At 46.8% G+C, this 26,725-nt stretch overlaps 1 protein-coding gene across 9 annotated transcripts in view; it reads left to right on the forward strand.

Moving 5' to 3' along the window:
- Window positions 1-2,031: 2,031 nt before the first annotated feature.
- PRPF40B (pre-mRNA processing factor 40B) overlaps window positions 2,032-26,725 on the forward strand; it is a 31,460-nt gene continuing 6,766 nt past the window's right edge. For 8 of the 9 annotated variants that reach the window (XR_012083906.2, XR_012083905.2, XR_012083907.2 and 5 more), the window contains exons 1-20: window positions 2,050-2,181; window positions 5,251-5,343; window positions 6,263-6,412; window positions 6,516-6,596; window positions 8,182-8,209; window positions 9,077-9,102; window positions 11,549-11,626; window positions 13,466-13,576; window positions 14,420-14,540; window positions 14,654-14,684; window positions 15,443-15,613; window positions 17,534-17,636; window positions 18,173-18,237; window positions 18,542-18,706; window positions 20,467-20,575; window positions 20,852-21,002; window positions 22,201-22,334; window positions 23,387-23,501; window positions 24,924-25,015; window positions 26,421-26,537. Coding sequence is in view for 6 of the 9 variants with exons in the window: in XM_020785855.3 (XP_020641514.2) it covers window positions 2,179-2,181; window positions 5,251-5,343; window positions 6,263-6,412; window positions 6,516-6,596; window positions 8,182-8,209; window positions 9,077-9,102; window positions 11,549-11,626; window positions 13,466-13,576; window positions 14,420-14,540; window positions 14,654-14,684; window positions 15,443-15,613; window positions 17,534-17,636; window positions 18,173-18,237; window positions 18,542-18,706; window positions 20,467-20,575; window positions 20,852-21,002; window positions 22,201-22,334; window positions 23,387-23,501; window positions 24,924-25,015; window positions 26,421-26,537 (1,944 nt within the window). In the remaining 3 variants the exon portion in view is untranslated. Of the gene's footprint in view, window positions 2,182-5,250; window positions 5,344-6,262; window positions 6,413-6,515; window positions 6,597-8,181; window positions 8,210-9,076; window positions 9,103-11,548; window positions 11,627-13,465; window positions 13,577-14,419; window positions 14,541-14,653; window positions 14,685-15,442; window positions 15,614-17,533; window positions 17,637-18,172; window positions 18,238-18,541; window positions 18,707-20,466; window positions 20,576-20,851; window positions 21,003-22,200; window positions 22,335-23,386; window positions 23,502-24,923; window positions 25,016-26,420; window positions 26,538-26,725 lie in introns of all 9 variants that reach the window. The other variant, XM_072990828.2, reaches the window with a different exon arrangement.

The following is a 26,725-nucleotide window of genomic DNA, read 5'->3' on the forward strand; positions in this document are numbered from 1 at the left end:
GACTCTATGAATTAATAACCACCCCAAAGGCTTGCCATTACCAGCCCTGCTAAAGTCCCACAAACTAAAAGCCATAGCTTCCTTTATCTAGCTAATTCATCTCATGTTACATCATCCTTCTCCTTTTTTTAGCAGCATCATCTTTCTCTAATGTGTCTTGTCTTCTCATGGTCCTCTCCAAAGTATGACACTCTCAACGTAAACATTTTAGCTTCTTGAGGGAATATAGTTTTGATTTGATCTAGAACCTGCTTTTTTGACTTTCTGGCAGTCCAAGACAGCCACAAATTTCTCCTCCAACATTCCATTTTGAATTAAATAATTATTTTTCCTATCAGCTTTCTTCCTCAGTCAGCTTTCACATCTATGCACAGAAGCTAGCAATACATATAATATGGATAATCTTGGTCTTGGTCTCCAGCAACATGACCTTACACCCCAGGATCTCTTCAACATCCTTCTCTTCTGCCATTCCAAGTGTCAGGCTAACGTTTTTATTTAGGCTAATGACAACTGAAGCAGAAAATTTCAGTTTCTATATTGTTAACATTAAAGTTATGTGATTCTTTTATGGCCATTATTTTTCCCTTCTTAAGATTGAACTGTAATCCTTCTCTTGAACGTCCTTATTCAATCTTCAATAGTAGTCATGCCATTGCTATATTCTTTTAGAAAATACAGATTTGCAACCTTTTTCTAAGCTATAAAAAAAGTCTTGGTGTGCTCGCTCTTAGCTGTTAAAAAAAGGTGGGGATCTTGTTGAGACTCCAAGAGCAGCCTTGTTTCACCCTTATCTGTAAAAAAGAAAAAAAATATTGTTCACAGGCTTTGCTCAATGTGGCCCTGTGGCTTTTCTGCATTGGTTCAAGTGATCTCAAGCCCGAACTCATGCAAATTAATCCTTCAGGGTGAGGGGAGGAGGTAAAAGAGAAGCCTCAGTGGAAGAGGGGAAACTATGGATTTGGGGGCAAAACTTGTGGTTGATTCAGATTTCCCTTTGTGTCTGGTGATCAAGAGGAAAAAAAGTGAATCAAACCGCCCCAAACCCATAGCATTTGCAATATTTTTCCCAGTATAGTCACATCCTTAGTTTGGTGTCTCAGCTATCATTTAGTTGTGTCCGACTCTTCGTGGCCCCATGAATGAGAGCACACCAGGCCCTCCTGTCTTCCACTGCCTCCGGGAGTTGGGTCAAATTCATGTTGCTAGCTTCGATGACACTGTCCAACCATCTCATCCTCTGTCGTCCCTTTCTCCTCTTGCCTTCACACTTTCCCAACATCAGGGTCTTTTCCAGGGAGTCTTTTCTTCTCATGAGATGGCCAACGTATTGGAGCCTCAGCTTCAGGATCTGTCCTGCCAGCGATAGCCATCAGTTTTGGAAGACACTATCAGAGGAGTCTAAACGTGCTGTTGAGTCTTGTGATGGCACTGCTCTCAGCTTCCATGACACACTCAAACCCTCTCACCTTGTGAACAAAGGGTGCATTCAAGAGTGCTGCACACCTTTTAGACATCTCAGCAGCATTAACCATAGAAGCTCCTTCTCTTAACGTCCCCGACCAAATCGCCTGTCTGTCCGTGGGCGAGTCAAGTTCCTTCTTAAAACAGAGAAAAGCAGGCGTGCCTGCCAAACTGCTTGATAGTCACACCATGATTCTGAAGCATCGGTTGCTCATCTGCTTTCCACTCTACCCCCCCCCCCCACAGAGTCCTGTGTACAACTTAACACGTCACTTGATCCACTGCAAAGACCGGCTACCTGAACTTAGTATTATGCACTATCCCTAATTGCAAATTGGCGCCGAACAGGTAGTGCCGAGGGCGTGGAAGGGGGGGGAGGCTTTTGCAACAGGAACTTGGTTTCCAGCTCTGCATATACTGTATATATATACAGTATATGCAGAGCTGGAAACCAAGTTCCTGTCGCGGGATCCCGTACTCTTATATTGCAGGATCTTGCCGTTCCCATCTGGCCCCCCCTCCGCCCCCCGGCGTTGCTGGGCGTTGCTGTGGGGAGGATTCCACCCCCCCCCGCTCCGGCCCCGGCCCACCTTGCCCTTATTTCTCTTTCTCCCGCCCTCCGCCTGCCAGCCCGCCTCGTCCAATCGCAGCTGCCCTTACTGCCGGGTGGGCCGAGCTGCCGGCCTGCACGCCCAGCTGATCCGAGGCTCGGCCATGGTAATGTCTGCTGCTTTGTTGTTCCCCCTCCCCCGAAGATCCGGGGCGGAGATGGGCTCAGGGGGCGGAGGGAGGGACGGGGGGCCAGCGGGTGTGCACGGCCGAAAAAGCTTGCGGGCGGGCCGTCGGCTGGGGCGGCGGGGGGGGGGCGGGGATGATCCCCCAGGTCCTGCGTCTCCCCATCCTCTCTGCGCCGAGGGAGATGCTTTCCTGCCCCCTCTTCCCTCGCGCGTCGTCCCGGAGGTTTTCCCGCATTTCGATGTGGGGAAAGAGGGGGCAGATGGGTGTGGGTGTGCATGGGTGGACGGACGGACGGACGGGCGGATGCCCTTGAGCGCTGGGCGGGAGCCGCGAGGCCCGATGAGAAGGTGGACAGCGGAGGGTGGGGGGGAGGGTGGCGGGTGAGGCATGGTGGTTTCTGCACGCTCAGTCCGATGCAGGCACGGTACAAAAACAAACGCAAAAAAGAGAGCACCCAGTTCGATATACAGATGCAGGGCTAAGCACATGAGCTGCACATCTGCACACAGCCGGGCGCGTAGGTGGCCGCTGATGCACGCACAAAAATCTAGGAAGCTCTTCCTTGCAACTTCATCCCAAGGACCGTCCCTGGGTTAGTCTTATGCACCCCCGCACCCTGTGTCTTGTTTTCGCGATCGCGAGGTTAAGCTAAGGTTAAAACAGGACCTCATTTTCCCCAAAACCACCTGGTGAGTTCAGTGGTTGAGCCAGAAATCTGAGCTTCTCAAAGGCAAACCACACATGTTGTTTGCTGTGCTGTGACACCTTAGTTGAGTTGGGCACGCATAAACAGTTTTGCACCCATGGGAGCAAGCAGAGACCACAGCAAATTGGAGATGGAGGGATAAATGTGTGCATAATTACATACATACATACCGTGAACTGTGCACCTGCTCCAAAGCGTAAGTGCCCAAATAACATATATTGTATGTGCATTTGTGTAGTGTAAATATTCTGTTCTCTCAGTATATGTTGCACAGTTGTCATAGGTACACATTACAGTATATAATTATAAGGATGCAGCCCCCACAATAAACATGTAAAGGTACATCTCTGCAGATCTATCTACAGGGATACTCTCTACATAAGCACCCAGATTCATATACAGATGCGGGTCTGTCTATAGAGATATTATCTACATAAATACAAGCGTGTAGGCAAAAATAATCAGACAAAGAGGTAAGGCATATATGGCTGAATTTGCATGGACGCATGCATTGGTGAGGTACAGATACATATACTAAATAAGCTTGTTCCTTAGACACCAGGGCTTGAGCATTGCCTTGGCATTGGGCAAAGATTACCAGTGCTGTCCTCTGAAGATGCCAGCCACAGAGACTGGCGAAACGTTAGGAAGAACAACCTACAGAACACAACCAAAGAGCCGAAAAACCCACAACAACCATTACCAGAAAGATTTAGAAAAGCTTCACCAAGGGATGGAGTAATAGCAAAGGATTACCTTGCTTGCCTGATGTCACTTTCAAGCGAGAGCAGGTTGAGATTGCATGGAACTTCGTGGTTGTTATGTGCCGTCAAAGTCACTTCCAAATTCTGGCAACCCTAATAGAACTTCCATGGTATGTGAGATGTTAAAAGGAGTGCTTTCTCATTGCCACAGCCCCAGTGGGTTTTCTGTGGCCAAATAGGGATTTGAATCTAGATCTCTTGAAATATATCCCAATAAAATGCAACAGAATTAGGAGGGAATCTTTGCTCCTCTAGATGTTTGGACTGAATTTCCCAAAGTCCCTTAATGTGGAGTATTGAGTGGGGGGCCACCAGAGTTATAGCCCAAAATATCTGGAGGCCAAAAATTCCACTCCACCGCCATGTAATTTTTGGCAAGGAAATCCCAGGGGTATGAGTTTCAATCTGCAGTTTGAATGGATCTCTCAGGCTGCAAAAGAAAGGTTGGTAGAGCACCTGCTCCCCATGTAATTGAGCCTAGGTTTAATCGCAGGTCTATCTCCAGATATGGGATGTGGTGGCGCTGCAGGTTAAACTGCAGAAGTGTCTGTGCTGCAAGGTCAGAAGACCAGCCATCGTAAGACCAAATCCACGCAACGAAGTGAGCTCCCATCGTTTGTCCCAGCTCCTGCCAACCTAGCAGTTCAAAAGCATGCAAATGCGAGTAGATACAGTAAATAGGTACCACCACAGTGGGAAGGTCACGATGTTCTGTGTCTAGTTGCGCTGGCCACGTGACCATGGAAACTTGTCTACAGACAAACGCTGGCTCTATGGCTTGGAGACAGGGATGAGCACCACGCCCTAGAGTCAGACACGACTGGACTAAATGTCAAGGGGAACCTTTACCTATATCTCCAGATCAGGCTGGCATAGGCTCCTGGTTGGAAAAGTAGGGAACATCCCTGCCAGTCCATGTAAGCAAGAGTGAGCTAGATGAACCAGTCAGTTGTTTGAGATGAAGCAGCTTCCTGAGCTCTTTTTAAAGCAGTAAGTTGAAGCTCAGAGGAAGATGGGAGCTGCATGCTGTATGCCCATACTCTGAAATAAGGTAAAAATATTATCCTGATTAGCTGTTATTTACCATTAAACATTGCCTCAGCCTCAGATACTCTTTGTTCCTTACAATTCCCCCTCTCAATGTTTATGGCACCTGCATGTACTACTATAAGCTATCCGATTCACCCTCAACCAGCTTTTCATCTTTATCCTTCTACATGTTCCCTAATCCGTTCATCATATGGTAGAAGGCAGCTGAAAAGCTTAGTGGGCTTGGAGCACCTTTTCTAAAAGGAAGCACTGTTAAAACATAAGGGCTTTCCTAATCTATAAAAGAGATTAAGGGAGGCTAAGGGGAGATATCAAGGGGTTGATAAAATGATGAATGATGTAGGACACTAGACACACACTCTCTCTCCCCCTCTGTGTCTGTTTTTTTTTTGCCTTTGCCTTTTAGGTAAAGGTGAGAAATGAGAATTCTCCAAATCTAAATGGAAGTTGACAGTTACCCAACCCTGTTTCAGATGTTAAGACTCAGGGTGGGCAACCCAATTTGCTGTTTCTCTCTCTTTCTTGCAGTCAGCTCCAGATTCAGGCAGTGGCCCTCCTCCTGGGCAGCCGGCTCCCTTTCCTCCTGCCCCACCGCCGCCGCCAATTCTGCCTCCTCCCTTTGTAAGTTAATTGATGTCAGTGTGTTTGTTTATCAACATCCCGGCCATTTGGCCTTATGCGGAAGATGTAGGTGATTAATGAAGAGTTCAGGTTGCCTTTTGCAGATTTTGAGCGTGTGTGAAGATAGTAAGATGGTTGGCTCCCTTCTACACAGTAAACAGCAACAGATGCTGGGGATTGGCCCATTAATTAAAAAAAAAAACTGGTGGTATTTTTGTCCCCCCCCCAAATATAAGAGAATAGATGATTTTGGGCCTGAGGAACGTACAGTGTAAGATTTTGCACATGGGAAGTAGAGGGTGGCCGTGGAACAAATGCTTTCCCCCAGGAGTTTTTCTCTGGGTGTGGGTGGGGAGATAGGGCAATTAATGTATTGTCAATTACATAAATTACTACAGTGAATCTATAGCATATATAGGTCTTAATATGAAACCTCCTAAAGAGCCAGTTCACAAAAACCAAAAGGAGCATTCTGGTATTTTCTCCTGGGAAAGATTTTTGATTTTATCTATATTTTTCCTCACATACATTCCTCTCTGAGAGATAACTACATCTTGCAAGACCCTTGAAGGTTGTTTCCCCAACTTCTGACTGGAATAGTCCTTTTGGGAAGACAGCTAGAACCCAGTTCTGTTCTTGCATTTCTCTTATGAGGCTGTAGTCCCGAACTGCTGTTGGTAGAACATGGGCTGATTACCATCTTGCAGACCTCAGTCTGTTAATTGTCTATGCTGTGGTGCAACTTTCTGTTAAGGTGTCTTGTTGCTGTGTTGAGAGATTAAAAGTGCCCTGTAAAAGTGCCCAATTAATTCCTCTTTGAAAGAGGCCCAAAATATGCTCTGATAAATGGCAGCTGTCTTGAGTAGATAATATGGTTGAGGAAATGGTTATGTCTGTGCTTTTTTCCCCTTGTTTCTAGATGCCTCCTCCTGGGATCCCGCCACCATTCCCCCCAATGGGACTTCCCCCGATGGGACCACGCCCACCCCCTATGCCACCCATGCCTCCCGGCATGATGCCGCCTCCCCCCTTGATCCCGCCCATGCCTGGACCACCACCCTTGGGACAGGTAGTGCTTGCTTGCAGATTTTTAAATTTTCCTATTGCATTGGAAATTTGCTATTGCATTGGAAATTTGCTTTCCTAATGCATTGGCTTCTATTTGCCCCCAGATGCCTACAATTGTGCCACCAATGCTGCCTGGGATGATGATGCCTGGAGTACCAGCTGGCCCGGTTCCTGTCTCTGCAGGGGTGAGTGTCTGGGAAGGGGTGTGATTTAAGTGGTTGTACTCTCCAAGAAGAGAAGACTCCTTGGAAAAGACCTTGATGCTAGGAAAGTGTGAAGGCAAGAGGAGAAGGGACAACAGAGGATGAGATGGTTGGACAGTGTCATCGAAGCAACCAAGATGAATTTGACCCAACTCCGGGAGGCACTGGAAGACAGGAGGGCCTGGCTTGCTCTGGTCCATGGGGTCACCAAGAGTCAAACACGACTAAATGACGATGACGAGTCTAGGGCAGGGCCGGAGAAAAATTTGGCCCAAGAGGCTTTCTGATTTGTAGATTTGAGAAGGGCTGGGGGAGTTCTCATTGCAGCAGCCTAAAGACCAAGGACACACTGTCAGGCCATAGAATCATAGAATAGTGAAGTTGGAGGCCATCAAGCCCAACCCCCTTCTCGATGCAGGAATACAAACCAAAGGATATCTGCCAGGTGGTTGTCCAAGTTTCTCTTGAATGCCTCCATAATGTCTTAATAAAACACAGGAGGCATTGTAATTCTTACTAGTGGAGATGTTTTCCTACTAGCTGTACAGAGGAGATCTCAGTCCTGTGCATGCCTGCTCAGAGGCCGTACCCACTGCAGCAGGTTCCCAGGCTGCAAACCAGAGCTCTTTCTTAGGGCAGCTTTCTGGTCTGCAGACCACAACTCGGTTCCGAGCGACACCTTCTTGGTTTGCAAACAGGAGGTTAGTGCAGGGCAAAAAATCAGAGCTCAGGCTTCTTGGCCTCTGAACTGGAATCGAGTTTCATTTAACAGTATCCTGGTCTGCAAATCAGAGTTAAGTTTTGGGGCACTAATTGCCTCTTGCTTCTGACTGCTGATTGGAGGTAGTAGGAGAAGAATCTGCTCTGAAGCTGGATGTTTGACATTCCCCGTGTAGGATGCGGATGCCAGAAATAGCATTTGCAACGAGGGATTTGGTGTTATGTGTTGATAAGAGCAAGAGGGCCCCTTGATCTTGGCTCTGGCGTCAGTTGCTGCTTCCTTCTCTGGGACTGGGGTGCTGCCTGGCTGTAATTTGGTGTGGAAGCAGTTGTACATACATTGTTGCAGTCACAGAAATGGGGCCACAGAAATCTATGTCATTACTCTATTAATTTTCCAAGATGGTTGCCCTGCTCCTGGAGTGGGGGCTTTCCCATTGGTGGCTGCTTGGGTCCCGAAGCCGTGGGTTGTGTTATCAACTGGGCACAGGGAAGTCAAGCAGCATCTGCCTGCCTCTGATGTAGCACGTGTGTGTGTGTGTAAAAGAGATTAACTGTGTGGAAAGAGATAGATGTATTAAGGCCTTATTAAATGTGACAAACCCAGGCAACACAAGTCTTTTTTTTTTCCAAGACTACTTTTCCCACAAGTAAAGCTGCTTTGAGAGAGAGGAAGTGGTAGAAAAGCAGTGGGTATTTGTTGCCCACCTTTTCCTCTCTGCTTCCTCCTGGCCCGTCCTGGCACCCGATCCATTGCACTGAAAGCAAAGGAGGCTTACAAATTCCATCCGGTGTTGGGTGGAGCCGAGACCCAACTCAAGGTTTTGTTCTGATTTCTCTTTCACAGGCAGCTCCTGTGACAGACCCATCCAGTGGTAAGTATCCCAGAGGATGCGTCTCTGCATATATTTTAAGTGCATCCAGGTTAGCATCTGCATTTGTGTGAAAAATCAGATGCACAGAAGGAATGGGCAATTTGTGGCCTTGAACGTCCGGGTCCTAGGAACCACAGCCAGTATAGCTGCAGCCCATCAGCAAAGGGAGAACCCATCCCCTCACTGTAATCTAGAGCAGTGGTTCCCAACCTTCGGTAACCCTGCTGTTCTTAGACTGCAACTCCCAGTCCACGGCTGGTGGTGAAGATTTCTGGGAGTTTCTCCAAGAATACCAGGATTATCCAAGGTTGGGAACTACTGATCTAGAGAATCATGCTGCTTGCTTCCCCTCAGTGGCAAAGGCTGCCTGCCTTCTTACAGGTGTCATGCTTTGCAAGCACCCGGCAGCCATAGGCTTTCCCAGCATGGAAGTCTGAATTGGCAGTAAAAGTCAAATTTCTTTTTGATCAACTACAAAAAGCACACAGCACTTTTAATTATCTGTGTGTGACAGTGTGAGTGATTGCTCATGGACTACCCTTCAGAGGCTAGTCCAGGTGAGATTCTTGTTAACACACTTGCATTGTTACTGGAAAACTGATTTTCATTCCTGGGAACACCAGCCTTTTGAGCAGAGCTCAGAAACATTACGCTTCAAATGAAAGCTCCCACACTTAAGTGGCCAAGCTGGTTGAGGGAATTTTGGAAGCTTCAGGCCAAAAGCACAGTGTTCCCAGGCTCTGCTCACTGGTTTTCTGCTCTCCTGACTCCCAACCCCATTGGCCTGCACAATTAGCAGTGTCTTCTCCTCTGAGGTTCCTGGAGTGGCCATCACATCTCGTCCTGATCTCTCTTTTTGACTTGCAGCCACTGTTACCCAGGCAGCACCGGTGGTGAGTAGCCCGACTAGATGTACTTGGTTTTTTTGGGTGGTGGTGGTGGTGGTGATGAAATGTCCAGTCATTGCTCTTTTGCTGTGAGGAATCCAAATGCTCTCCTTCAGGGTGTCACTTCTGTGTTGAGGTTGCCACCTGTGCTCAGGCTGCAACACTTTGGTACCAAGGCAGATTTGGTTCATCTGCCAACTAGCACAGTTTGAATGAAAGTGATAGTTTTGTGGGACATGTGGGCCAGAAGGATAGTGACTGGGACAGCCTCTGTAGTTGGTGAGGGACATGGCTTGTGGGAAGGGTCACAGTTTAGTGGTGGAGCTCATGTTGTGCCTGCAGAAGGCCTTAGGTTAGGACTGTAGTTTTAATTTCCTGTGCAAGCAAAGTGATGCTCAAAAGTGTAGCAGCGAAGGCTTTTTTACTTTATATGGAGTGAGAAAGGCCTGATGTTCAAGCTGGATTTTGAAAAGGAAGAGGCACTCAAGATGATATTGCAAATATCATCTGGTTACTGGAGCACACCAAACAATTTCAGAAGAGGATCAGTCTATGCTTTATAGACTACAGTGGTACCTTGCTAAATGACGACCCCGCTAAATGATGAATCTGCATGACGATGACTTTTTGCAATCGCTATAGCAAGACAACGATTTTTTCGGCTTCGCAAATGGCTGCCCTGTGTTTTCCAGACCCATGCTTCGCAGGGCAGCCATTTTTACAGCTGATCGGCGCTCGCAAAATGGCTACCCTATGGGCGATCTTCACTGTATTTTCCCCATTGGAATGCATTAAACCGGGTTTCAATGCATTCCAAAGGGGAAAGGGTTTTCACATGACGATGATTTCGCTAAACAGCAATTTTCATGGGGTGGATTATCGTCGTCATGCGGGGCACCACTGTATAGCAAAACCTTTGATTATGTGGGTCATAAGAAACTATGGGCTGTTCTGAAAGAAAGTAACATGCCTCAGCACTTGATACATAACCTGTATTGTGAACTAGAAGCTAATGTTAGAACAGAACATGGACAAAGAGGAAGATTTCTCATAGGCAGAGGTCTCAGACAGGGTGCCTTTTATCCCCTTATGTATTCAATCTGTATGCAGAACATATCATCTGGAAAACCAGATTAGATTCAGATTAAGGAGGAGTGGAAACTGGAAACTGGTGGAAGAAACATCAGTAAATTAAGATATGCGGATGACTCCATCTTAATGGCAGATCGCAGCAATGACTTCAAGTGACTTTTAGTGAAAGTGAAAGAATAAAGTGCTAAAGCAAGACTGCAGTTGAATGTTAAGAAAACCAAAACCATGACTACAGAAAAAATTACAAATCTTTAACGTTGACAATGAAGACATTGAAATAGTGAGATATTTTGTATATATCGGTTCAATTTTCAATCTGCAGTAAATGGAGATTGCAGCCAAGAAATCAGAAAAAGACAGAGACTCGGAAGGAATTAGAAAATATAATCAAGTGTAAGAACGTGTCACTGGAGACCAAGACCATCCACACTCTTGTATTTCCAATCGCCATGTATGGGTGTGAAAGCTGGACAGTTAAGAAGACTGACAGGAAAAGCAATAATTTGTTTGAGTTCTGGTGCTGGAGGAGAGCTTTGTGGATAACCTGGACTGCCAGAAAGACAAACAAGTAGGTCCTAGAGCAAATCAAACCTGAAGTATCTCTGGAGGCAAAAATAATGAAACTGAGGCTGTCCTGTTGTGGACACATCATGAGAAGGTGGGATGCTCTAGAAAAGACAGCAGTGCTGGGAAAGACAGCAGGAGAAGAAGACAACCAGATGTGAGATGAATTAAGTCCCTAAAGGAAGCCACAGATTTGAGTTTACAAGAGCTAGGCAGGACTGTTGAGGAGATCCCTCATTCATAGGGTCACCATAAATTGTGGCAACTTGACAACGTGTAACAACAACAACCCCCTTAATCACTCCCCTTTAGCAGTTCTAGTTCAGGCCGATGAGAGTTGCAGGCCAAAAGCTACAGAGGAGAAACACTATTGCCCACCTCTGTATGTAGAAAATATTCAAGTAGATGGATCAAAAATAGAATAACATTTCTTGCATGATGCCACATGATGGAGTCGTGTGGTGTGGTGCCTTTGCCCCAGTTGGTGGTAGATAAAAAGGAAGTTTCACCTTTACAACCAATTTGCAGCACTGCAGTGGTTCTGGAGCAGGACATAGTTTCTGTGAGTTGTCATCTGAAAAGTAACTTTTTCTCAGTGGTCTAGTGCAAGGCATGTTCTTGGTGACTGGATGTAGCTCCTTGACGGACTTGTAGGTCTGTCCCTCAAAATAATGGGCTGATGCATAGTTCAGAAACAAACCTCCTTCTTTCCCCACTTCTGCCAAGATGCAGAACTGACTTTTCCCTTCTCTCTCCTTTTCTTGCTTTGATTCCCCACCCTTTGATTCCCTTTTAGATCCCGAACCCATTGACGGGTGCCATGCATCAGAATGTGATTGTTGGTGGCTCCTCAGTATCGGATGCAGGCCGGAAGGTAACTTTCTGAAGTTTGCGGCATCAGCAAATTAAAAGAAGGTTGAGCCTGTAAAATGAACTTCAGGGAGGGAAAACAGTGACATGCGTACACTTGCACCAGTCCCAAAACTTGGAATGCTTATCGGGTGCTCGGAACAAAATCCTGGGCTCAGGAGAACTCTGTGCATCTTTTGCATTCAGCTCCAATTGGGAACATCTCAACTGGAGATGTAAGAAGAAACCAAGTAAACTTCTTAAGCTTGAAGTTTGTCCATCCCTGTTTCAGTTGCGCTATGAAGATATTGGTTGAAATCCAGCAGTATGCTGTGGTTAGAGTGGGCCCATTGAATCAAGGGAATTCGTTGAGTCAGTTCTAACTGTTATATTTTGTTGTAATAATTAACATATTCCATATGTCTGAAGAAGTGGACTTGATCCATGAAAGCTCATATTATATAATAATTTTTAAGGTCCGCAAGTTTTTTTTTGTCTTTTTAAAGTATTTGTCCTTTTTTTCCTTTGGATTTTGCCTGATATTTCCGATGAGAGAGGAAATATCAGGCAAAATCCAATCCTGGTTTAATCCAATCCTTTCCCCTGCAGCATTGGACTTTCAAGAAGGACCAGTAAAAATGTCCTAAAACAGAAACAAGGAATAAAGGAGGCTCCAGGGTGGGCTCAAGCACCATGGATTTAGGGGTGCTGTGAGAGATCAAGATCCGTGTTCAGATCTATGGCTGCTAGAATCCAACAATCGTGCTGTCTGGAGGACTCTGGGAATTATATTCCAGGCAGCATCTTTTCCAACATCTGGAGCAAATAACCTGATAAAAACAAGGAACTTTTTTTTGGCAGAGTGAAAAGAAAATGATTAGTGTAGTTTGAAGGGCATTTTGTGGATGAAAAAGCTGTGTGTGTGAGTGCGCAGTGTGTCACCAAATCAGAACCAACTAATAGCAACCCTAATAGAGCTTTCAAGGTAAGTGAGATATTTGAGGAGCGGTTGCCACTGCCCCCCCTTGTGAGTTTCCATGATGAGTGGTGATTTGAATTCAGATCTCCTGAGTCCTAATTAGTTACACTATTCACTACACCATGTTGGGTGAAGAAGTGGGTGGGATGGAGATAAATGTGCTGCTTATTTTCTGAACCAAAGACCTTTTTAAAAAAGCATCATCAACAAAACTTTGAAGTTTGTGTAAATTCTGTAGAGTGAGAAATTGCACTGTGTTTCTGCTTGTCTTTCTTTTTCCTTCACTCTTACAGTGGACCCTTGACTTACAGACGGCTTGACTTACAGACTTTTTGAGTTACAGACTTCTCTGGCCACAAAATTTAGGTTTGACTTGCAGACTGAGATTTGACTTACAGACCAGAAAAAAACCAAAATGGAACAAAAACGGCCTGTTACGGGATTAATCGGTTTTCAATGCACTGTAGGTCAATGGAGACTTGACTTACAGACTTTTTGACTTGAGAACCACCTTCCAATACGGATTAAGTTCTCAAGTCAAGACCCCACTGTATTTCTGGGTTGATAAGAAGAAGTAAATAATGATAAAAGACCCTCTTCCCCACTCAGATCCTCTCACTGGGGGAAATTTTAGCAACCTTTCCTGTCTTGACTTCCACAGGATTTCTTCCAGATGTTTCCGACATGCTTTGAAGCCTGTCTCCCTATGTGTAAAGGATAGAAACTTGTTTTTTATTTAAAAAAAGAGAAGCGGGTAGTCTCAAAATACAGGGTTCTGTACTCCGCACCAGTTTTTACTTCAGTTTGATTGTAGAAAATGAACATGATGATTTCTGTGCAAAATGAGAGCCAAAACCTTTTTATTTTATTTATCTTTCTCCTAAGAAACCTGCGTGGAGTGAGCACAGAGCTCCTGATGGGCGTGTTTATTACTACAATTCTGAAACCAAACAGTCCAGTTGGGAAAAACCAGATGAGCTGAAGTCCAAGGCAGAGGTAAGCACCCTGACTAAACTCGAGTGGTGAGGCAAGTAAGATGCCATACAAAGGGCTTGGGGGGGGCCAGTGGTCTTGGCCTTTTTTGGGTTGTGTTTGAGAATAATGATAAGTGAGGGATGGGTGCCAAGAGAGAGCAGCAGCTTAGAGGTAACCTTAGCAACCCTGTGTGAGATTTTTCAGAATAGGCCCCAATAATGTACATTAACTTTACTCTCCTGCTCCAAGAATTAATTGAGGATGGTGGTGAAGAATGGGAAAGGCCTGAAAACCTGAGTGGAGTCCTCTTTGCTATAGATATTTAAGCAGAAGCTGGATGGCCGTCTGTTAGGGACACCTGGAAAAGTTACCTTATGGCCTGGTCTTTGCTGACGTTCTGCAAGCAGGCAAAGACCTGTCTCTTCAACCAGGCTTTCTCTTCATGACTGGCTATCTGAGAGGGTGTCTTTTAAAACAGGGCCACTGTGTTTTCGTCGCTTTTAATGTGTTGTTAGTACTTTTAAAATTGGTTATAATGTTATATTTTTTAAAATCTTTTTTTAGTATTTTTCTAATAATGTATTGCTTTTAGCATTTAATATTGTTTCTTTTTTAATCTGGTAAGCCACCTTGGGTCCTTTTTAGGGGAAAGGTGGGATATAAAAATTCTGAATAAATAAGGAATAATAGAACTTCAAGGATCTTGGTGTCACGTTGCCATCCAAAGAAGTAAATTTTCTAGCTTTGCCCTCAGTTTTTTTTCTTTTGAGCAAGGGGGATGTATATCGGAAGGATCCTGCTCCCTCCCTCCCTCCCTCCTTCGCTGTTTGCAGCTCCCCCTGCTTCTTTTCCTCATCTCTTCAGCTTTTGTTGTCGAGATGCCCCTGGCGGGAGTATCGCTCAGAGACTGGGAAGCCCTATTACTACAACACCCAGAGCAAAGAGTCGCGCTGGACCCGCCCGCGGGAACTTGATGACATTGAGGGTGAGGGTCTCTGGCTGCTGGTGAGGGGGAGGGGGAGGGTGGGAGGGGCTTGTGCGCCTCCCCCCCAAAAAAACCTACCAAGACAACCAACCCTTCCTTTTTTGTGTCCTCAGCACTGATCAAGGAAGAAGAAGAGGATGCAGAGTAAGTCCCGGTGGGAGAAGGCCTTGCGAGGAAGGGCCCTGAGGGACTATTGGAGCCGCGGGAAACTAGGCAGAGCCCTAAGCTGCACCTTTTACTGAGAGGACTGGGAAATGGAAGGAGGGCAAGAGGTGCCAGCGAAGGGCGATTTGGCTTTCGTTCAGGGACCCACCTAGATGTTGGCTTGACTTCTTGGAGGGGGTCCTTGTATCCCATCTGTCCATGGCATTGCGGAATCTAGAATCTGGGTGCAGAATGAAGTTTTCCAGCAACTTTGAAAAGATACACGTGTGATTGTGTGTTAAAAGCACATTCTTGCCTTTTTTGGTTGAGGTCTCTGGCTGCGGAGCCAGAGTTTGGGAGTTTGATTCCCTACTGTGTCTCCTGGACTCCGCAATCCATAGGGTCCTTTCCAGCTCTGCAGTTCTAAGATGATTATGATAAGCTGTGGTGAAAAGCTTGGCATTGTTTGGTGCCTCAGAGAAGTTCAGAACATAACCTAATGACCTTTCCAGAGTATTTGAAGTTGAGAGATTTCCAGACTCTGAAAAATGCTCCCAGTCCATCCACTTTACTTTCTCAGCCTCCTTCAGGAGATTTTATTCTCCTTTCCTGCTTCCAGCTATTACAGAGTTAGGGATGGGTGGGTGGGGGTTTCTGGTGTTTGAGGCAGAATAAATTGTGCAAATTAGAATGCGCTTGGTTTTGCTTTCTGTTTTTGCTTGCACTTGGTCCATCTGCCATTTCCCCCCCTTGCCCAGGAAGCAGCAGCAGCCTCAGCAACCAGAGACTCCGTTATCAGACCCCGCTAGTCCCAATCCATCATCTGCAGCCACCTCCGATACAGAAGGCACCCCTGCAGGTGAAGGACAGGAGACACCTGCCACCACAGAGGGGGTTCCTGGTGCAGCTGAAGAGGAGATCACAAGCAGGTGCAGAGCTTGTTAAAGACTTTTCTCCCCTCCAATTACAAGTCCCAGAATCCCCCTATCTGTGCTGGTCGAGAGTTTGTTGTTCAACTGAATTGTACAGTTCATAGGTCTACTATATATCTATATATATGTGTGAGGAAGGGACTAGAAAGAGGTAGAACTAACACTTTTCTGATCTGTGGACTGGGTTTTCTCTGCGGATTGGAAGAGTGACTGCAGGATGAATGAGGTGATAACACATGATGGTGTTCTTTGAAAACAAGCAGTAGCTATCCAGTTTTGTGCAGGATAGAGCACATAACAGATTTCTGCTACCATAATTCTGTGCTGTGCATAATAGGAGTCTGATTAAAAATTCTGCTAGCAGCAGTTGAAGAAAGGAACTTTTAGAGGGAGAGGTGGTGATGGTGGAGGAGCTTTTAGTTCGTCTTCAGAGGCACCAATGCTCCAGTTTGGCTTAGAAGGGGAGGCAGACAGGATTTACTTTCCCACTCTATGGTGCCTTACATGTAGCTCTGAAAAAAAGCTCTCAGTTCTACTTCACTAATATTATTAGGAGTATTATTCCTGTTAGAGTTCATGGACATTTCTGATTTTTCTCCCCACCAAATTTATGATTTGCATGCTGGATCAGGGTGATGTAGAAGTAAGAGTACATTTTGAAGGGAAGATCAAAATTCACCATGTTTGATAAACACTGAGTTAAACACTGGCATGTTCAGGGCCACGATCTGAGACACAATACACCAGTTTGTGATGTGGATGCTCCCATACTCCAGTGGAGATCTTTACAAAATGCACTTCCCATTTCTTTCTCTCTTTTTGTTTTAAACAATTATTGATCACTTAAAATTAGAAAAAGAACATAATCACTGAAATGGGATAGAATTAAGGCTCTTCTAAACTTAAAATTATAATATTTCAAAAAAGCAGGGGGAAGGTAGAGAAACAGGAAAATAGAAATATAAAAGTATCTATACATAGGATACCTAACATCTACATATGTTCATGTGTCAGTAACATTGGAAGGTCTTCTATCCCCTGTATTAATGCCGTTGGGCATCCATCCAATGTTGCAAAATAAGTGTGTTTTTCAGTTGTTAAGGGCACAGAGAATCCATTTACAGTGGCCAGTGAGTAATCTCCAAGAAGCAGGTATGTAATTTAAAAATACGTTGATAAGCATCAACAAAGATCAAAGACCGATCAGGTACAAAATTAAATTGGATAATAATGGGTTAGGATAGCTGGCGAGATAGTTAGGTTTCTGGCTGCAGAGCCAGAATTTGGGAGTTCTATTCCCCACTGTGCCTTCTGCGAGTAGAGTCAGTCTGTGTAGCCTTGGGCAAGCTGCACAGTCCCAGGACACCCCCAGAATAAGGGAATGGTAAACCATTTCATATTCTCTACCTGGAAAACCCTGGAAAAGGTCACCATAAGTCAGAATTGACTTGACAACACATGCTGATTTGTTATTAATAATTGGCAAGAAGATTTCCTATTTTTGGGCACAGATCTAGCAGTTCACACTGAGAACTTTGAATACACCCTTTATCGCACAGCCTTGTAAATACACTTAACAGAAGCAACAAGTCTTTCCAGCTCAGTAAGAGGCTAGTAGCCTGTGGAAATCTTCTCTCTGGCCAACACAGAAATATAAGATGCTAGCAGTTGGTAGGCTAATAGCATTCCAAAACTACCTATCGAGTCTGGTGGAGTGAATGGGAGGGTAATGAAAGATAGGCTTCCCTTCCTCCTTTGCCATCATTTAAACCAAGTCAACTGGCGAGCAAGGAGTGGAGAGATCTGTCCTTCCTGAGCAAGCCTGCCGACTCACTAGAGAGGAAGGCTGTGTGTGCTTCTCTAGCACAGAACCACCGCTTGCCTCCTGACATGTTTTGCTTTCTTTCTCTGGCCCAGTGGTGATCCTGTCCGGAAAGAAGAGGAAGAGCGTGTCACTGCTAATGCCTGGAGCAACAAGGAAGAAGCTAAACAGGCATTTAAGGAGCTGCTGAAGGACAAGGTACTACTGACAGGAAAGACTTCCAGGGCAAGAGGGTCAGAGATCTCCTCTGGGACATGAATTCCAGTTTGTACAATCTCTAAAATGAAAAGGATCTCCTTGGGACTGTATCCCATTTGGCCGCAATTCTTCCATCAGATGCCTTTCTGATGTGTTCCCATCATCCACGGCATAGCATTAGGTTATGCTGTTTGGGAATGATGAGGTTGTAATACAGCAGTTCCAGAGGGGGTGGGGACAAAGCTCTTCCTTGTTGCCACCTCCTCCTCTAAAAGGGTGGCCTGTCACACTGCTGTGTGTGTGTGTGTGGTTGGGCTTTGCTTCGCTTCCCTCCTGCGATGGTGAGAGAACATTCCTGAATGTTGTTCATGCAGATTAATCGGAAGAGCAGGAGGCCTGTTGCCTGGACGGGTACCATTTGGGCCAAACATAAAATTATACGCGATTCTTCTGACTGCCTCAGTTGGTCCTGAGGGGTGGGGTGCAGGAATCGGTGGTACTGCCTTGGTTGAAATACTGTTGTTCTCCGGCCGCAGGGTGTCCCAGCAAGTGCGTCCTGGGAGCAGGCCATGAGGCTCGTTAGCAACGACCCACGGTTCAGGTATGGTCCTGGGCTGCAACGTTTAGCTCCCATCCTACTTCACTGCTCATAAATGTGAGCCCAGCTTATAGTCCTTTGAAATTACAGTTCTGGATTCTTTCCCCACGGTGTCAGAAATACTTAGACTTGATCCCACCCACCCACCCAGCCTCCTGTGTGTAGCTGGGAATCCTTCAGTCGCCTAACACCCCTCCCTCTGCCAGCTAGTACTCTTCCCCCCCCACTGCTTTTTCTTCTCCCTTGCCCGTGAGTAGAAACACCAGCACTCTGCAGACTCTTGACCCTCTTGCCCTGTTTGTCCCAGTGCTTTGCCTAAGCTGAGTGAGAAGAAGCAGGCTTTTAATGCCTACAAGGCCCAGCGGGACAAAGAGGAAAAGGAAGAGGCCCGCCTCCGGGCCAAGGAAGCCAAGGAGGAGCTGCAGCGTTTCCTGGAGCAGCACAACAAGATGAACTCCACCACACGCTACAGGTAGAGGAGACCACAGGAGTCATGAGCTGGACTGCTCCCTGCCTTGAGGCCCTGGGCATCCGGGTCCCTGGCTTTTACCCTTTTCTGGCTCTCTGGTATCACTCTTGCTCTGTCAGGAGTCCAGTCCCCTGTGAGGTGAAGCTTCTTAAGGAGGTAGCTGAGGGACATGTATGCTTCTTCCTGACCCTGTTTCAGATTTGTCTGGATTGTACTAGGAAGGGAAGGTGCTGGTCCATGCTTGCCTAAAATGATGGCGTAGCCTTTCTTGCCTAGTCATACTGGTTTAAGTGTAATTTTTGGAAGCAAATTGCCTTACCTTAAGAAATCTCTGTAGACGTTTCTTGCAAAGTGACCTGCGTGATTCAGCATGCAACTGATAATGCCTGCTGTGTGGTTTCTTAACTTTGGGTCATTTTCCTTTAGAAGTTCTTCCATTTGTGTAGCTGTGCCAGGAGATTTTGGCCAGTGACAATAATTAAGAGATTGAGAGTCATTGTAGTGTAGTGGGTAAAGTGACAGACTAGGACTCGGGAATCTCTCTGCTTGACCGTGGAAACTCACTGGGGGAACGGAGCTGGTTAAATCGCTCCTTACATCATCTCGCCTACTTTGAAAACGTGTTTAGAGTTGCCGCAAGTGAGACGTGACTTCACTGCACGTAACAAAACAACAAAGACATTAGAATTCATCAAATCAAAACACATCAAACAAAAATACGTCAGGTCAGAACAGAGGCAAAAGAGATGCAACAGAGGTGCCAAAAGCGTGTGTGGATGTAAAAGGCCTTGCCTGCTGAGGGGAGGGCTGCAAAGATGGAGCTGCTGCCCTGCTGGCCTGTTTCTAGAGCCTGGGAGCAAAGCACAGAGAAGGCTGTGGAAGGCTCCGGGCTCCACGCTGGGGCTGACAGGAACAGAAGACCCAATAGAAATTGAGGGAGGGGGTGCTTTCCAATGGAGTCCCTGCCCCCCCCCCCAGAGCTGGGCTGTGTTTAGCTGGAATAGGGAGCACAGGATAAGCTGGAACGTGATGTCCGGCAGCACCCAGTTTCTCTTGTTCAGGCAAAGGCAGGCAGACCAGCGGCCCCTCCATGTTTGTAGCTGTGCCTGGCCGGTTCAAAGTTCCCATACGGCCAAAGAGTCGAGGGGGGGGCAGTTTTGTCTGTCCTGTTCCTTTAGAGCTTGAAGAAGAAATATCTGTGTGGCAAATCATACTGGCACCCTGCTCTCAACTGGGAGGTGGCCCCTGCAAGCACCAGAGATCTTTCCATTGTGCTGGGATTCCTTTCTTGCTCCTGACATCACTGGTTAGGCAAATCTCACTTTGTTCACATAACCGGGGAGACTTTAGTGAACCTATGTGTACCTCCATCAGGGGCTGTTCTAGACACAAACTCTACTCCTCCTCCCATTGCGTTCTTCCTCAGGGTCTTTGTTGTATCTCATTGGCTTCACTGCAGGGACCTCACCCCAAACTCTTTCTTTCTTTCTTTCTTTCTTTCTTTCTTTCTTTTTCTTTCTTTCTTTCTTTCTTTCTTTCTTTCTTTCTTTCTTTCTTTCTTTCTTTCTTTCTTTCTTTCTTTCTTTCTTTCTTTCTTTCTTTCTTTCTTTCTTTCTTTCTTTCTTTCTTTCTTTCTTTCTTTCTTTCCTTCCTTCCTTCCTTCCTTCCTTCCTTCCTTCCTTCCTTCCTTCCTTCTTTCCTTCCTCCCTCCCTCCCTCCCTCCCTTTCTTTCTTTCTCCCTTTTGTTATTCTCTACTTCCCAGGAAAGCTGAGCAGATGTTTGGGGAGCTGGAAGTCTGGGCTGTGGTGCCTGAGCATGACCGCAAAGAGATCTATGATGATGTCCTTTTTTTCCTAGCCAAAAAGGAGAAGGTAAAAGCAGACAAGCATGCAAATTGTAGCATCACCCACAAGCATGAGGAAGAGGAAGAGCTGGGCTTGTTTGTAGCCAAGAAGAGAATGGCAGGGCAGTCTTCCCAGCTCTCCCTGCTCAGTGCTGTCACCTCCCCAGGACTTGTGAACGATAGGCCACTCCCTGCTGCTACCAAGGTTTTGGGCGGCGGTGGGGTAGGGGGTAGTAGCCTGGGCTGGAGTCCTGGGCGGCTGGCATGGGTGCCAGCCCAACACTGTCCCCTGCCACCCATCCAGGAGCATGCCAAGCAGCTGAGGAAGAGGAACATCCAGGCTCTGAAGAGCATCCTGGACAGCATGAGCCGGGTCAGCTTCCAGACCACCTGGTCCGAGGCCCAGCAGTACCTGATGGACAACCCCAGCTTTGCCGAGGATGAGGATCTGCAAAGTGAGGCGGCGCCTTTCCCCCCTTCCCTGTTGTCCCTGTTCTGTGTCTTCTCTGCTGCCCTTCCTTCCTTCCTCCATAATCGGCAGCTGCCCTGTCCTCCTAGATCAGAATTTCACAACCAAATTTGAAAACTTTGTCCCAGCCATTAAATACATCATTTTTTAAAAGTAGTTGGGGGCTAGGATAGGGTTAGGATGCTGAGGCCCCTCAAAAGATGGCAACATTCCCCTCATTCTCTGGAGGGCACAAAGAGTCTTTTTTTTAATCAACCCACTTAAAAAACAACAACTGAAAAAGTGCAGGAAAGGTACCAAAGGGCCAGGACTTCTCAGAAGCCTCACTTGGGCCTTTGGCAATGTGTTGGCTGCCCTGCCTTGAGTCTTTGGAAGGAATGGCATGCTGGCAGTGCCTCCTGAAATCTCACAGAATGAGAGGAAGGCCCTGCTTCTAGAGCTGTGGGTCCTAGCATGGCTTTTTTTTCCTGTTGTAGCCAAAGCAGGAAATGTTTGAAAAATTAATCCTGCCAAGCCTTAGGCAACTCCTGATCAGGGCAACCCCCTAAATGTTGGGGTGAGGTGCCCCCCCAGCCCTTCAGATGCCCCTCTTGAAATGTACTTAATTCTGTTTCTTCTCACTTTGTCCTTCTATTAAAAATACCTTAAAGTATACAGAAAGGTAGGAAAAAATTATTCACTCCTGTAAACAGAAATTATGTGGCAGCCATATTGGCACAAAAAACTCTCAAGCTGAGGCAAATCCCTTTGGTTTGCAAGATAACCCCCCCCCCTTATATACATTCATATATAAATTGTCATCTGTTCAGTCTTAAATCAAATAGAGAGGTGGAGGCCTTGAGTACTCTTTCACCCACTTGGAAACAGGTGAAATCTCTTAGCTTGGTCATTTGGCATCAGCTTCTTGATTTCCTCCAGAGTATATTTTAAACTTGTTGCTGCCTTCCAGAAGTTACAAGAAGTGGATCATGGGCTTGTTCAGCTGTCAGAGCTGGGACTAGCCAAACCTCCACCCCGTACCAGAGGTTGGGTTAGGTTCCCCTACCTTGCCCTGCCTGCCTCTGCTGTGACCTGGTCCTTTGCTCTCTGACATGATGTGTCCCCTCAAATCCCTCAGTGTTGTTTTGCATTTACTCCCCCACTGAGCTCAACCCCCCCCCACACACCACCTCTGTCTCTTTCAGACATGGACAAGGAGGATGCTTTGATCTGCTTTGAGGAGCACATTCGGACGCTGGAAAGAGAGGAGGAGGAGGAGCGCGAGCGTGGCCGACTACGGGAGAGGCGCCAGCAGCGCAAGAACCGGGAGGCCTTCCAGGTAGCTGCAGGGAATGCCTTGAGTGGAGCCATACAGGCAGTGGGAGGACACTAAGCTATTGTGTATGTGTGTATGTGTGTGCTTTGCAGAGCCACCACAGCTCAGCAGTAGAGCTGCACGTGCCTTTACGTACAGAAGATCTTATTTTCAATGCTAGGGACCTCCCGGATGAGGATGCCTTTATCCCTTGAGCTCCTGATGGGCCACTGCCGGAGTAAATCACAAGGGGCTGGATAAGGAGTGGGCAAAATGCAGCCCTCAGTGTGTTCCCTCTTCCTGAAATAGGTTGATCTGTATAAGCCAGCTTTGCCTGTGAGCCTTTTTCCTCATTTTAAGTACATTTACTTAATATTCATGCTGCCTGCCTTCGTAGCGTGAACAGGCCAGAGGATCACACATTTCCAGTCAAGACTGAATCAGTTTTATGTAATATTAGAGCAGCACTCGCTGGTTTTCTTGTGGGTGCAGGTTAGAAGCCAGTGGTTCAGAATGTGGACAGGTTGAATATGGTTGCCGTAACAGAATATACAGCTTCCTGGCAATTGGAACTTTCATTTGCTTTCCTCTCCTCCCCCCCTGCCTCCCCACCCAGTTTTTAGTCGTTGTATGGACTGGTATATGCTAGGAAGTGCTAGAAGTGCCTGGGGAAATTAGACAGGCTAGGATCCTGCTAAGTAAGATTTCCAGCAGATAGGCGAAATGTTATTTTCAGTGAGTATTACCTACATGCAGCTAGGAACCTTTCCTTGGTTGTAAGATCTGGAAATCCCAGCCCACCCCCTTTTTTTTCCATTTTGAAGCTGAATTTTGCAGCACACTCATAATCCCACTGTGTAATCTGCACTCTAGGGGTGCTCCCGTTCTGACCTGGGGGGAAAAAACAAACAAATTTTGGTCAAACTGTGTAGGGTCCTAGAGGGGAGTGTGAGGATTCAAGGCCTGTTTTGAGGGATACACACACACCCCTCAAGCAGGGCCTGTGAACGGGGGAGGGGCTGACTCCCCGATCTCTCTCGCTCTATCGTAGCATAACCAGGCTGCTTCTTGCTCAGGCCTTCTTGGACGAGCTTCATGAAAGCGGGCGCCTGCACTCCATGTCCACTTGGATGGAGCTGTACCCCTCCCTCAGCACTGACAGACGGTTTGCCAACATGTTGGGCCAGCCTGGTAAGCAGCTTAAGTCGCCAGGAACCCCCACCCTAACTCCCACCTCCACCCTGCTTTGCTATTGACCATGGTCCTTTGCAAGAAGATTAATGGGAAGGAACCCAGTGGGTGGCCTTTGGGATCAACTGAAAGAGAAAACCACCCGTTCTAGAGCAGGAGATGTGAATACGAAGTTAGATACGCAAGTAGGGACCCGGCTTCCTGAGGTAAAATGCTGTGCTCTGCCACCATTGCTTTGACAGCAAAATCCCTGGTTGAGTTTTGGGTTGCTTGGCAGGGATGTTCTCCTGGCTCCTGGAACAAAGCTGTTGACCACAGAACTTGTCCAGTGTAGCTTCTGTCAGGGCTGATGTTTGTCAGTCACGGGAAAGAACGGGAAAATAGTCAGAGGTGGCATGAGGGAAGGGGATAGAGAAGGGGTAAGAGGAAGGACAGGGATGGCTCTGGCCCGATCTACCACTGCCTCAGCTCCGCCCATCATCTGCATGCAGCCTAGAGCAGTGACCAGAGGAGGGTTTTTATTCTCCAGCCCAGAAAAATGGTTTGCTTACCTCCCCCTCCTCAGCCAGGAGAGTCAGGGAATTTGGATTGCTGCTTTTACATCTGCCACTTGTTCAGTGGGAGTCATCAGACTCTGTAGGTTGGCCATCCCAATGCTCAGTCCTCAGCATTTGCAACAGAAGAACCGATCCAACTCTTGAGGTCCTTTAGCTGGAAGTGCTGGAAATTGAAGCTGGGATCTCCTGGAAGCCGTTGAGCCAAAGCTCAGCTTAAGCAGCCTTCCCTAATTTAGCTCCCTAGATGTTTTTGAACTCTGATTCCTCTCATTCCCTGCCCGTGTTGGGTAGGGAGCAAGGTGGTTCTAGGCCACCCTTACAGCCTTACTTCACTGCTTTTCTAATTTTCTATTTTTCTCTTGAACAGCCCTTCACAAACTGCCACTAAATGTGTGGACTGTAAAGAATAAGGAGAGTGTTTTATTCTAAGGCAGGGTGCTGTCATGGCCCATTAAGCCTCAGAGTCACCCTGCCTGAATTGAGAATGTGCTTATGCAGTAAAAGTGTGATGCTCAACCTTAGACCTGCTCTGTGTTATGGATTGTGGCTCCCAGAAACCCCAGCCAGGGTGGCCAATCGCCAAGGGTTCTGGGAGCTGAAGTCCAAAAACCCAATGGGCTAAAGGTGGAGAACAATGGCTGTATGACACAGTCTCTAGCTGCTGCTGCTGAAGAGAAGAAGGGGGCGATTTGTCTTCCAGGGAGGTCGTTCTGACTCTTGGGTTTATCTCCAGAAATTCCCAGTGGTAGATCTCTGAAAAAACATCCAAAGGAACCCCAAGGCGGTTTGACAATCACCATGGTCAAAACCTTTGAAGTGGAAGGCCCTGCTAATGAGTTGTGGTCATGTGTTCCTCTGCTCACAGGCTCCACCCCATTGGACCTCTTCAAGTTCTATGTGGAAGACCTCAAGGCCCGCTTCCATGATGAAAAGAAGATCATCAAGGATATCCTGAAGGTGCAGAGTGCACACCAGAGGGGCACAAGTTGAAGGAAACTCCACAGGCCTCTCTGTTCTAGAGTTTCCTCCTTACAGGAATAGATCCTTTTCCCAGAAGCATCTTTGTCTTAGAAGCGAATCCACAGCATCCTTTGAAAGTCTTCCATGTTGGAGTAATTGTGTTGGTTTTATGTTAAAAGGAAACATGTGTAGTCAAGATACTCAGTGTGGTGTAGTGGATGGAGTGATGGTCAAAGACTCTGGAGAACAGGATTCAAATCCCCACTTGTCCACATAAATTGACTGAGGGGGTGGAACTGCTTAAACCTCTCTTTAAATACAGTGGTGCCTCGCATAGCGAGGTTAATCCTTTCCGGATTAACCTTCGCTATGCGAAAACATCACTGTACGGATCAAAAAAAGCCAAATTGGCAGAAAACTCACCGTACAGTGATGTTTTCCGGGTCCGGCAGCCATTTTCGCGCCCTCAGTAAGCGAGGGGAGGGCGCAAAAACGCTGCGCCGCCATTTTGGCCGCAGCGAGACCGCAGATCAGCTGTTCGGCGGGTCCAAAATGGCCGCCGGAACACCCGAAATGGCCGCGCACAGCATTTTCGCACCCTCCCCTTGCTTACCAAGGGCGCGAAAACGCTGCCCCCGGCCATTTCGGGTGTTCCGGCGGCCATTTTGGACCCGCTGAACAGCTGATCTGCGGGTCGCAAAGCGAAGGTCAGTAAGCAAAATGCTTACCGATCTTCGCTATGCGAATTTCGCCCATTGGGGCCGACGCGATGCTTTCGCATTAGCGATCCCGGAAAAGGGATCGCTATGCTAATTCATCGCTGTACGGGGCGCTCGTTAAGCGAGGCACCACTGTATTTCATTTGCCTGGAAAGCCCTATTGAGGTTGCTGTATGTTGGTTTCCAACTGGATGGCACATAACAGTCAGCCCATCTTTGTGGTTTGGCACTGTTAGGAACAACTTGGAACATGAATACAATTACTCCAGTAGAATATAGTTGAACTAGCTTTGCCCAATCTGGGACACACCAGTTGTTGTAAATGATAATTCCCCTCAGCCCCAAGCAACAGAACTAAAGATCAAGGATGATGAGATTATAGATTAAGACAGCCGGAAGGCACTTTGTTGGCAAAGCCTGCATTAAAGAGAAATTCAGAAGCAGCAACATATTCTTAAAAGGTCACAAAGGGCGAAGCAAATGCTTTAGGCTCAATCAAGAAAAGCAATCGGAATGATCAAGCTTGATGTTTCTTACGGAGGCATCTTAGGTGTTAATGGCAGGTTCTTTTTCTGTTCTGTCTTCCTTTCCCCTTTTTTGCATAGCTCAGAAGGAGATGTGATGCAGCCCACAGGAAGAATTTCTAATCACATTCTTCTTTCTTCTCCTCCTTCCTTTGCTAGGATCGGAGTTTCAGCGTGGAAGTCAAGACCACTTTTGAGGATTTTGCTCATGTTATCAGTTTCGATAAGCGTGCGGCCACCCTGGATGCTGGCAACATTAAGCTGACCTTCAACAGTGTGAGTGGGACAGGGTTCAGTGGGGCATCTGTAAAGGATATGGGGAATGTGTTCTGATAAGTAGGTGAGCTGGGAGGCAGGGACCCACTTGTCTCAATCAGAACAATTACTTGTGCTCCTCAGCTGGGAGTCAGGGAATGAGGAATGTGAGACTCTTCAGACATGGATGGACTGCAGCTCCCGTCATC

This window comes from Pogona vitticeps, chromosome 2, assembly GCF_051106095.1.
Source record: "Pogona vitticeps strain Pit_001003342236 chromosome 2, PviZW2.1, whole genome shotgun sequence".
NCBI classification, from domain to species: Eukaryota; Metazoa; Chordata; class Lepidosauria; order Squamata; family Agamidae; genus Pogona; species Pogona vitticeps.